At 47.4% G+C, this 12,913-nt stretch overlaps 1 protein-coding gene across 1 annotated transcript in view; it reads right to left on the minus strand.

The window, feature by feature from the left end:
• The window catches only part of Oard1 (O-acyl-ADP-ribose deacylase 1), a 16,981-nt gene extending 6,058 nt beyond the window's left edge, over positions 1-10,923 (minus strand). Inside the window, exon 1 of the mRNA XM_037199581.1 lies at positions 10,809-10,923. Within this exon, the coding sequence (XP_037055476.1) occupies positions 10,809-10,923 (115 nt within the window). The remainder of the gene's footprint in view (positions 1-10,808) is intronic.
• Between the last annotated feature and the right edge of the window lie 1,990 nt (positions 10,924-12,913).

A 12,913-nucleotide genomic window follows, 5' to 3' on the forward strand; every position in this document is an offset into this window, starting at 1 on the left:
TTTTGAGGAAGATTGATTCCCAATTTTCTGAGAAACTGCCATACTGATTTCCAAAGTAGCTGTACAAGTTTGTACTCCCACCAACAATGGAGGAGTGTTCCCCTTGCTCCACATTCTCTGCAACATAAGCTGTTATTAGTGTTTTTGAGCTTAGCCATTCTGACAGGTGTAAGATGGTATCACAGAGTAGTTTTGATTTGCATTTCCCTGATGACTAAGGATGCTGAGCAATTCCTTAAATGTCTTTTGGACATTTGAGATTCTTCTGTTGAGAATTCTCTTTAGCTCTGTAGCCCATTTTTCAATTGGATTGTTTGGTATTTTGATGTCTAGTTTCTTGAATTCTTTATATATTTTGGATATCAGCCCTCTGTCAGATGTGGGGTTGGTGAAGATCTTTTCCCATTCTGTAGGTTGCCACTTTAAAAAGACATACTTTAAATGTACATATGCACATCAGTTTAGTCTAAGAGAATTATGGAAAAGATTTACTGTTCTTATAATAATCAAGGTAAGTAAAGTGATACATAATTTGTAATCACTATGTAAAATAACCCTGTGAATTCTCAGAAAACTAAAAAAAACAGTATAAATTCAATGCTGTCAATATATCTAAAAGTGTTGAAGGCAGGGTCTTGAAACAGTATTTGTAAAACAGCATTATTTAAAAGAACCAAGAGGTAGAAACCAGCTAAATGTCATCCATAGATGGTTAGATGAACAAAAACATGTTGAAATACCACTCGGCGTTTAAAAGAAGGGCAATCCTGAAATACAAAAAGCATGGATGAAAATCAAGGGTATTGTGCTAAGTGAGACCAGCCAGTCACCAAAAGGTAAATAGTGTATAATTCTAAGTCTCTAAAGTACCCAGAGTGTGTGTGATGCCATGGAGCATTCTTTAGCACCAGAAAAAGAGAAAAACACAAATGGAGGTTACAGTGTGGGCAGGTTTGAATGGATGTGATGTTATTTCATGTTTACAGAGTTTTGGTTTTCACAATGGACAAGTTCTGAGATTCACTGTGTAGCAACCTGAACATATCAACCCCACTAAATGCTTAGAAATAGTCACAGTGACAAGGGGTATGCTCAGCGGTTTTTATCTCAGTTGGAAGAAAAAGAAAATTGAAATGGCTACATTAATATCAGACAAAGTAGACCCAAGAACAAGGAAAGTTATCAAGGAATGTTCCTGAATGATAAAGGGACCTGTTCACTAGTGGACACAACTATTCTAAACATGTATGCACCTGATAATAGATGGGAAAACACACAAAACAGAAGGAGATAGAATTCGAAGCTGAAAAGTACATGATTATAATTGGAGATTTTAACACCCATCTCTTCATAATTTATACCTACATTCACAGACACACACAGACACAGACACAGACACAGACACACACACACACACACACACACACACACACGAAATAATATAGGAGATCTAAGCACCCTGGTTACCAACATGACCTGATGAAAGATTTTAGGATAGCTCAGATCAGAAAGCATACTCATTTTTTGAAGTGATGTTCTCTGTGCCCACTCAACCCTACCTTGTTTTCCATCTTTATTCATGTAATTGCTTTTCTCTCCATTTCTCCCCTCTCCCCGTTCACTTCTACTGCTTTTCCCGCTTATTTATTTTCTTTACTCTCCTCCTTTTACTGCGTTCTCATAACGCTTTTTTCTCTTGCTCATTAATGGTCATATACCTTATGTAGCACTAGTATCACAAGATTAGGTCTTTTGTTCTTAACTTAAAAGCAGAGAAACTGAATATTTCTTTCTAAATTCACACTAAACCATTTTGTATGAGATTATTGTCTTAGCTCCTTTTCTCTGTTGCTGTGATAAAGTACCCCAAGAAAAGCTACTTAGAGGAGAAAAGTCCTATTTCAGTTTGTGTTTCCAGATGGGATACTGCCATGAAAGACAGGTCAGTCGTCAGGGAAGGCAGGAGGCTGGCTGGTCATATTACATCCACATGCAGGAAGTAGAAAGTGGACAGGAAGTAGGGTGGAACTATAAATCCTCAAGTCCTGCCCTCAGTGACTCATTTCTCCTGTCAGGGTTCACCTCCTCCAGATTTTATGATCCTCCAGAACAACACCACCAGCTGGAGACCCAGTGTCCAAACATGTGAGCCTATGGGGGACATTTCTCATTCAAAGCAAACCTCTCTTTGCAAAAGAGGTTCCAGTGGTTTCTTCCCCTGGACTCTGCTCTGGGTGCCTGCTGAAAATTGCCTGGGAAATTCACAATGGGATCACTGGGGTTTATGATTCCTGGCAAAGGCAAAGGTAGGATCCGAATAGAGCTTTGACTGATGGGATGGCTATTCCAGAAGACCATTTCAGTCCGTCTCTCTCCAAAGCATGGCAAACTAACTGGCTATCAATATGGTATCAAACAAAGGGCCGTACACACACGTTCCTCCCATCTTCGCTGTGTCTTTCACAGCCTCTCTTTGCCCCATCGGCACCTCTGCCCTGCCCTTTCCAGAAGCAGGTCCTCTGTGATTGCTGTAGGTTTCTGCCTCCTGGGACTCTCCATCTTACCTACGTAGCCTGATACTGTCGTCCCTCCTGGAGCCAACCAGAGCACTGCTGTGGATGCCGTGGAGCCTCTGTGGCTCTGTCCTATGCACCTTGGACCAGGCTTCTCTGCACGGTCTACAGGCATGCTACCTGCTCCTGAGGTCTACGGGGCCCTCCTCCTGTTCCCTGGTCTCTCTGAGTGGGGGACAGTTCTCTCCAGTGTGGGTGGGAAGCTGCTTATGCGCCTATAGAAAAAATGTGGGCAAGTGTCTGTGCACACAAGCCCAGGTGGTCACGCTGTGTGTGCCTGGGGGTGTCGGAACATCTGGAGATGTATGTGGATGTGCCAGAGAACATGCTGATAAAATGTTCTGTCAAGGCAGCCTGCGTCATGGCCCAGTGTCTTTCAAAAGAACCGGAAGTAGAAGCACCAATGTGAGCTCTCTCTCTCTCTCTCTCTCTCTCTCTCTCTCTCTCTCTCTCTCTCTCTTTCTCTCTCTCTCTCTCTCTCTCTGTGTGTGTGGCTCAGTGTCAGCCAGCTTCACAGAATAGTCAAGTTCTAGGCTTGTGAGAGACCTTGTCTCAAAAGACCAAGTGGAGAGAACCTGAATAGTAGCACATGAGGTTGACCTCTGACCCCGACATGCACTCCACCCCACCCCCACTCACAAATAAGCTTCTTGTAAAGTTTTTGACCTTTCATAATACTGGATTAAATTTACTATTCTGTTGAAATACTTGTTTCCATTTCTTGGAGAGAATGGGGAGATGGGAAGATCCTGGTCAGAATATTTCAAGGTTCTGGATTCTAACCCAGGCCGTGTGGCTGCAGTAATGAATCTTGCATTTGGAGATTGCTAGGAGGGCAAACTTTTCATGTCCTCACCATCAAAAAAAAAAAGTGTGTGAGGGGATGATTTAACCATTTCATGATGTATTCGCATGTCACAAATCACACCAAGCCCCATAAATATGAACAATAACTATTCGTCAATTAAAACCAAATTTTAAGTTGGATATGGAGGTGCACACCTGCAATTCTAGCACCGGAAAGGTGGAGCCAACAGTGTCGTGAGTTCAAGGCCATCTTTGGCTACAAGTTGAGTTCAAGGCAAGCCTGGGCTACAAAAAACCCTTACTAAAAACTACAAGTAAATAAATAATACATTTTAAAAAATAAAAATAGAGCCGGGCGGTGGTGGCGCATGCCTTTAATCCCAGCACTCGGGAGGCAGAGGCAGGCAGATCTTTGTGAGTTCGAGGCCAGCCTGGGCTACCAAGTGAGTTCCAGGAAAGGCGCAAAGCTACACAGAGAAACCCTGTCTCGAAAAACCAAAAAAAAAAAAAAAAAAAAAAAAAAAAAAAAAAAATAATAATAATAATAATAATAATTAATTTCTTTTACATATTGCTTCTTTCTCTTTTCCTCTTTGCTTAATATCTATAAATATTTTTGAAATAATATTTTCTATTTATTCTTTGAAATTTTCATTTATTATACACTGCATATCGATTATACCCACCCCCATCTCCCTACACATCCTCCACCAGCCTTCCTCCTAAACTCACCTCCTCTTTTCAAATCATTACTAAGCCCTTGAGTCCAGTGTGCTGTCTGTTCTCACACGGGGGTGGGGTGGGGGTGGGGGCATCTATTGGAGCCTTGCCTACCTGGGACCACACCCCCCACAGAAAGTGACGCCATCAACTGCCGATAGCTCCTCCCATAAGGTGGATCACTGGGTCCCAGGAACAGAGCTCCCATGAATGGACAGAAGCCTTTCTCGAAAAGGTGAACTTTGTTAACGGGACTGGATCAGACTCAAGAATGGGGGGACAGGAAACACCACCCTCATATCTTCATTTCCCATATGTTTGACTTCTGCTTTCTGCCATGGATTGAAGCAATGCGAGGGTCTCCTTAACTAGAGGGCCTGGTCTTGGAGATTCTTTCCTCTTTCCCTCCGTCCCTCCCTCACTCCCTTTCTTCACCCAACTCTCAAATCATTGATTCATAGCTCCTGACAGTTTGGAGCAGCTTCCTCAAGGGCTCAGCAGCACGGCTGGTGTGGCCCCCTAGTGGACAGCAGCTCTTAACCCTCCGGGGCAGATCCCAGGATTCCACGCCCTCCTCTCTAATTAGGCAGATCACAGATTTCCCCTTCCTTCTTCCAATGCAGTCTCCACAGGTCCAGCAGATGTGCAAGGTTTCCTGTTCCACCCCATGGGGTCCCCCGGGCTCCACAGTGGAGGAGGGGTGAGTGTGCACACACGGAGCAGTGCCCTGGGGGTGCACACTGCAGCCACAGGCAGTGCAGCCTATGGGTGCCATGCAGACCAGTGTATCAAATGCTAACTGGCCTCACCCCTGTCAAAGGGCGCTCGGCTTAAGGACGTCACAGATTGAAGATGGCACCCGTGGTTACAGGGACAAAGAAAAGGCTAAACTGACATTTTCTACTCCTGGGGCAAGTTCTAATCAGCTGTGTGGTGAGATGAAGAGAGAAGCCATGGGGTTGCTCTCCGCATTCCAGAACAATCAGGAAGGCTGTCTACAGTGTCAATGTACACCACTATCATTAACTGAGACCTTCACCCTGAGGACATTTCATGGCCTGAGGTATCAGCATGTGGTATTTCAAAATTTTCACATTTTTAAAATTCACACAAACAATAAATTTATTCCATACTATGTTGTCCTAGTTAGCTTTAACCGTAAATTTGACACAGCCCAAGAGACTCGTCAACTGAGGAACTGCTGAGGTCACGTGGTCCTGTGTGTTGAGTGTTGGTTGATGGAGGAGAACGCAGCCCACCGTGAGCAGCACCATCCCCTGCGCAGGTGGTCTTGAGTGCGCACCAAAGCTGGCTGAGCACGAGCCTGTGGCGAGCAGCAAGCAGCTTCTGCCCGTGGTTTCTGCTTCAGGTTCCACCTGCCCTGACTTCCTTCAGTGGTGGATTGTGCCTGGAAGGGTAAGTCGGGTTAACCCTTTCCTCCCCCAGCTGCTTTTAGTCAGAGTATTTTTTATCACAGTAACAGAATGAAATTAGAACATATGGGAACATAATTTTGAAACATGTATGGACTTGAAAAATATTAGCTGGGTCGGGTCATCCCATCCTCAAAACCTTAGGACAGTCCCCCATCCTTCTGAGAGTGACCCCTATGCTGTGTGAGGGCCACTAGGCTCCAGCCCAAGCCTGCCCCTTTGTTTCCCGTCCCTGTAGCCTCACTCTGGGCTCCAGCCACACTGGCCTCCTTGTTTATTTTATCACAGCCGCACCCAATCTATTCTGTTTCACACATTTTTAAACTTTTTATAAGCAGACTCATACTGTGTGAATTCTGCTATCTTTCTGTGTTGGTTTATATTGTTAAAATTCATCCACGCTAGTGCTTACAGCTCTGACTCTTTTTCAGTACTATATAGTATTCCTTTATATAGCTAGACTTCAAAGAATCTCTCTCTGTATTGTTTCTTTTTTTTTCCTCAAACCAGATTATTATGATCATTTTGGGCAGGTCTTCTGGGGCTCACATGCTGTGTGTGGCTTATAAGTGGACATGCTGTCTACAGGTCTTTTTAATCTATTTCTCACTGTTTGCTCTTGACTAAGCAAGGACCCTTCTCATTGCATTCTCTCTCTCTCTCTCTCTCTCTCTCTCTCTCTCTCTCTCTCTCTCTCTCTCTGCACATACATATCACATGTATGTGTATGTGTGCGCATACGGAGGCCAGAGGTCATTTCTCATGAACCACTGCTTGTTTTGGAGACAAATCCTTCCGTTGATCTTGAGTCTGTAGATTAGGCTAAGATGGCTGGCGGGCAGGTACTGTCTCCATGTCCTTAGCATTCCACATCCTTTCTTGCCTAAGCTGCTTTGGTCAACAGAGGACAGTTTAGGATGTGCACATGTTCAGACCACAGCATCTTCCCTAACCCCACCTTGCCGGATGGAGGTGAGCTCTCCACCTGCATATGATCACCCCTCAGGCCCATCCCCAGACTCCCCTCTAGCTGTCACAGCTGCTCTCCCTACCCATCCCCACTTCCTGGGAGCCAGTTAGCTTGCTCCCAGAGCTCTCTGGGTGAGCTCCATTTGCTACAATGACTGCAGGGTCTAGGCGCTGTGACAGGCACCAGTGTAATATGGGCATAAAAGGGGGAAGAGGTGGCCTGGCAAGATGGCTCAGCAGGAACCGGTGCTTGCTGCCAAGTCTATAACCACAATTCAAGTGTCAGAACTCACAAGGCAGAGGGAGGAGGCAGCTTTTAAAGGTTGTCTTCTGTTCCACACCTGTACCACAGCACATGCACAACCTCTCCTCCCACAGGACATTTATTTAAAGAGCAAATGTTGTTTCCATACACGCTAAGTGGAAGACTCCAGAAAGACATGCAGAAGAACAGGTGCATGTGGGGGCCGACTGGGCTGATGTCAAGGAAATGCTGCTGTCTGACCCTCCAGGTGTGTCCTCCAGGCTGAACTGAAGGGCGGAGAGCATGGCGACTCTTTTATTTGTTTTTTTGTTTTTTTCCAAGACAGGGTTTCTCTGTGTAGCTTTTGTCCTTGATCTCTCTCTGTAGACCAGGCTGTCCTTGAACTCACAGAGATCCGCCTGCCTCTGCCTCCTGAGTGCTGGGATTAAAGGCATGCGCCACCACCGCCTGGCGACCATGGCAACTCTTATAAACCATTTAATGGGGGTGGCTTACAGTTTCAGACGTTCAGTCTGTTATCATCATGGTGGAACATGGTGGTGTGCAGGCAGACATGGCGTTGGAGCTGAGAGTCCTACATCTTGATTGGCAGGCAACAGGAAGTGGTCTGAGGTGCTGGGCATGGCTTGAGTATATATGAGACCTCAAAGCCTGTCTCCACAGTGACACATTTACACCAACAAGGCCACACTTATTCCAACAAAGCCGCACCATTCCCTGTGAGCTTATGGAAACCAATTACACTCAAACTACCTCAGTGGCCCCCATCTCTGTGCCTTCCATTGCAGTCTGAGGAAGGCCCGAGACAGGTAGAAGCTAAAGAGTGTTTGTTGACCACAAACAAACAAACAAACAAACACACAAACTATGTTTGGTTTAAGAAAGAAATCTCCATGCATGTGAATCATGAGAGCAATTGACCAGAAAAGTGGCTGTGGATGAAACAACCCGTCAAAATCTGGAAGGCTTCAGCAAGTACCCTAGAGTTCATAGTCTCAGTTAAAGAAAAAGAAAGAGACAAGCCACAATCCGTGGACTGTGGATGTGGTTTATGAATCAGGAGCCCCGCGGTGGAGGGGAAGCTTTCTCTCTTCAAGCAGCAAGACAACTAATACACATGCAGTTCTTTATAATTTTTTCATGCTGGGTAGTGGTGGTGCACGCCTTTAATCCCAGCACTTGGGAGACAGAGGCAGGTAGATCTCTGTGAGTTTGAGGCCAGCCTGGTCTCCAAAGTGAGTTCCAGGACAGTCAGGGCTGTTACACAGAGAAACCCTGTCTTAAAAAACAAAAACAAAATTTTTTTTCTTAATTTGTTCTATATTACCTATATCTATTGTTTATGTTGCTTTAATTTATAGCTATCAGCTTAACATTAGTGTGTCTAACAAAGAATACTAAACTTCAGCAGTTTTGTAAAAATATTTCAGTGATATGGGTCAATAGAATACTCTTTTAATTTTCTTTTTTTTAAAAATTTATTTACTTATGCATGTGTGTCTATGTGTGGTTATGTGCACATGAATGCAGTTACCCATGGTGGCCAGAGGGTATCAGACCCCTTGGAGCTGGGGTTACAGGTGGCTGTGAGTCACCCAACATGGGCGCTGGGAACGGAACTCACAGCCTCTGCAAGAACAATTAATGTTCTTAACCACTAGGTCTCTCTGTCGCCCGGGTCAGGAGAATTCTAACTAAAATATAGTGGTATGCTTGGCGCTGGGGTATACAGCTGGCCTAGCACACCAGAGGCCTGGATTGGATCCTCTCCACCACCTAAAATGGGATGGTGGGGCACACAATCCCAACAATCCCAACCACTCCAGTGGTGGAGGCCGAAGGATCAACTTCCGGCTCATTCTCAGCCTCAGCCCACCCAGGCTACGTGAAACCCTGTCTCCAAACAAAAAAAAGAAAAATAGCTCATCTAACACATTCATTCCTTCACCAAGAGCAGCCACCATGTGCCAGGCGTTGCCCCAGGAGCTGGGAGCTCAACAAGAACCATAAAGTGCTTGCTGTGGTGCAGGCAGAGGTGGCCTGTCAGTCCCCATCCCTAAAGCCAAAGGTAAGCATGGAGAGTGAATGAGGTCTGCACTCCTCAGGGCAAACAAGAGGCCACTTCAGGCCATGGACAGATGATCCCAGGCTGGGCGGAAGCCAGACCCTGGAGCCAATACCATGCTGCCGCTGTGTCCTCAGTGACCCTCGGGCCATCAGACGGTTGGGATGGGTCCCGAGTGGGAAAACAGGAGCCTTTAATCCTTTCCCAATATCATGGTCATGCACACAGTAGGCCATTAGGCTTTTATGGAGGCCACTGGGTGCTTCCCAGACTTTCACTGAGTGTGGGCTTTCTGGAAAACCAGGCTGGGAGCTGCAGGGTGAGCTGGCAGCTCTGGGGAGCCTGGTCAGGGTCAACAGGATCATATGGCCTTGTTTAGATGCTTGGGATTTTATTTTAGGGCCTGTGTCACTTGGCTTCGGGTGTTGGGAAACTACTTTCCATCGCCTCAATATTCTGAATTGCACGGCTCTGGCCATGGCATTCTTCTGATGTCCACGTATCAAACTTCAGGGGAGATGGAGGGCTGGACTCACAGGATTCCACTGGATGGAACGACTTCAGTGTCCTTTCAACTCGGTCATTCCTGTTTTAAAAAGTATTATTTTATGCATATCGGTGTGTGCTGGCTTGCATGTCTGTGCACCATGTGCATGCCCGATGCTAGCAGAGGCCAGAAGATGGAGTTGGATCCCTTGGAACTGGAGTTACAGACGGTTGTGAGCCACCGCAAAGGCTCTGGCTCTGGGAATTGATCCGGAGTCCCCTGCAGGAGGGGCAGCCCTGCTCTGATGGCTGAGCCTCTCTTCAGCCCCTCCCGTTCTGAGAGCCTTTCCCCAACCCAAGGCTGTGGCAGCTGAGGTTGAGCTTTGCAGCTGGGTCTTCCTCCGCTTCTCTCTTTGTCTTCTCTCTCCTGCTTCCCTCCCCCTTCTCCCGCGTCTCCCCTTTCTCTCTCTGGCTTCTCTCCTTCTTCTCTGCCCTCCCCTCTCTGCCCTCCTCTCTCTCTCCCTTCCCCTCTCTTTTACTCCCTCTGCCATCCTGCTCTCTCTCCTCTTCCTGCTTCCTCTCTCCCCTCTCTGCCCTCTCCTCCTCCCTCCCCCTCCCTCCCCCTCCCCCCCCCCCCTTTTATTTCCCTCTTTCTTCTGTGCCAGCATGCCTGCTTTCAAGCTTTAGTCCTCTCAGACAGCCTCTTGCCCCGGGTGATGCCCTCAGACTCAGGGAGGAGTCTTCCTCTCCAAGCCAATCTCCCATAGCTTCTCAGTGTTTGAGGTCACATCACTCCGCCTCGAACAAACCTTCCAGTCCACAAGGAAGAATCACAAATCAAAAGCAGTGTGTGTGTGTGTGTGTGTGTGTGTGTGTGTGTGTCTGGCATGGCCGCAGACAGACAGCGTGGTTTTGGCCTTGGTGCTGTGTTTCCCTCTGCCAGGAAGATCATTCTCACCCCCTTACTTTCTTTGTCTGGGTCCTTTAGGCGTCTTTGTAGCGTTTCCTGCCCTATGGGATATTGCAATTGGTCTTTATTGGTTACAAGATGCAGACTGACTCAGACTGGTTCACATAAAGACTGGGAGTGTGGGTAAGTATGGCAAGGATAAAGCCAGCTAATGGGGAGTTGGGCTCCTGGGCAATCTGCTTCTTGACAATAGACTCTATGTCTTATTTGATGTGATGAACACATCAAGGACCCCTAAGGGAGATGATATTTAGTTAACAAACAGCTCTGGGAAAGACTTCAATTCATACTAGCACACAACTGGCTATCAAGAGTTAGACAGAGCAGAGATTTTCAAAGAGAGAGAACTCGGAACTAATACATAATTTCATGCATGATGGTTGGAGATGAGAAGAGGGCTGGCATGGAGGCTTTGTCACTTGGCTGAGGCCGTAAACCTCCCACGGACTCCCCGGACCTGTGAGTGACTTCTCAGTCTAATTCCCACAATCTAGAGCTTGTGTGCCGCCTGCTGAATTACCTCCAGGCCTCCAGACCTCCACAGTGAGAAGAGTCTTGCAGACACCTTCTGACTCAAAGCCAATGCCCAGAGAGAAGAGATCTTTACAGCTATGAGGCTTAGAGTCCAGGCCCATGGTGGACCCCAATCTACGATTCAGAGAGATGTCCTTTTGTGCCTCAAACTAAATCTTCCCCAATAGGTTCTATTAGCAATAAGTGGCTCTGATGGACTCTTTGATTCTGTTCTCCTAGAATGGCTTTGTCAACTCAGACTCCTGGCACCTCGTTCTTCTTAGACACAGCGGAGGTGGAACTCTCCCTCCACCCCTACCCTCAGCCCCTGAATCCCAGGAGCCCACTGATCTAGTTCCCCAAAGGAAGCCGAGGGTCAGGGAAGGCTTCTCCCTTGCTGTAAGTGAGGACTTTGGGCTGGCTGCTTTCCCACACTCTCCGGGAGGAGAGCTCTGTTCATTCAGCTTCCCTGCCTCTGGGTCTGGCATGTGAACACTGTAATCACCATTAGATTGTATGGGTTTGGCTACAGAAAACCTCAGCACTCGCTTGCTTGTGGCTTAAACTGTCCAGATGTTAGCCGGGCGGTGGTGGCACACGCCTTTAATCCCAGCAGAGCCAGAGGCAGAGCCAGGCGGATTTCTGTGAGTTCGAGGCCAGCCTGGGCTACCAAGTGAGTCCCAGGAAAGGCGCAAAGCTACACAGAGAAACCCTGTCTCGAAAAAACAAAAACAAAAAAAACAAAAAACAACAACAACAAAAAAAACTGTCCAGGTGTTCACGGGTTCGATGTGAACGAGGCCCCAGCGGTGTCCAGAGGCTGAAGGTCAGTGGCTCAGCACTGCACCAGGAGCCCAGCTGTGGCTGTCCTCTGCTGTCCTCTGCCTCCCCTGAGATGGCAAGATGGATGTCCTACCTCCCAACAGCATCAAATGACCAGAGTCAGGAGCAAGGCACACAGAAACCTTCACTACCCTTTACAGTTCATTGACAGAATCTGGGTCACATGACCCTAAGCCTGCTCCTGGACCAGCAGTTCTCAACCAGTGACCCCTTTGGGGGTAGAGCAACCCGTTCACAGGGGTCACGTAAGACCGTCAGAAAACACAGATATTTACATTACAAGTCATAACAGTAACAAAATTACAGTTATGAAATAATAATTTCATGGTTGGGCATTACCACAACATGAAGAATTGTTTTTGTAAAAATGGCGTGCGGCAGCGTTGGCGGGTTTGAGCCAAGGTGCCCCATGGTGGGTGAGGGAGACACACCGTGTGGACATGGCGGGCAGCGGCCAAGGGGGCATGGCAGAAAGTCACTCACACCGTGCAGGCGGCGTCCACGTGGAAAGTTTTATTATTAAAGGAGGGAAGGAGAAGGGAAGAGAGGGGAAGAGGGAAAAGGAGAGAGGGGGGGTTGCTGGAGCCCTTGTGGCAAGAGGAGGGAAGGAAGAAGAGAGAAAAGAGGGAGAGGTTCTCTCTTAAAGAGGACTTTACACAGATGACTTGTCAGGACGCCGGGCGGGTCCCCAAGGGGAGGGTCTGAATGCTAACACCTCTACTAAAGAGTCACAGCCTTAGGAAGGTTGAGAACCACTGTCTTAGACCAACTGTAGGCAAATGGGTGTGAGCTACCACTGCTGGCTGCCATGGCCAGGCAAGATGCATGGTTCACGGGAAGGATATTAGCATCTATTAGGGCAGCTGGGGTATCAGCTGGCCCTCTCAGGCCTGAATCCCCAAGCTCAGGACAGACCTATGTGGAGTTCCCAACGAGGGAGAAGTAGGTAAACACTTGAGACAGGTAACACACTCCTGGGAAAACAGAACCACAGAACCAAGGGTCAAGCTTGTGGCTCTGAGCATCTCGTGGGTGGCCAGTGGGCTTTGTTTTGGCTGGAAGCCTTAGTGGGGTTCAAGGGCAGCAGGCAGATTCACTTGGTTGTTCAAGGCTTAGCTTGCCACAGGAATTTCTGCACAGCACTGTGGGATTCATACCCACAGCCCCAGTGGAAGGTGAGGACTGAGTAAGGACGGTGGAGCCCCCAGGACGCCACCATCTAGGTGGACAGGAGCAGAGGGGAGCTGGGGAGAGCCAGGACAATGCTGG

This window comes from Peromyscus leucopus, chromosome 16_21, assembly GCF_004664715.2.
Source record: "Peromyscus leucopus breed LL Stock chromosome 16_21, UCI_PerLeu_2.1, whole genome shotgun sequence".
In the NCBI taxonomy this organism is placed as follows: domain Eukaryota; kingdom Metazoa; phylum Chordata; class Mammalia; order Rodentia; family Cricetidae; genus Peromyscus; species Peromyscus leucopus.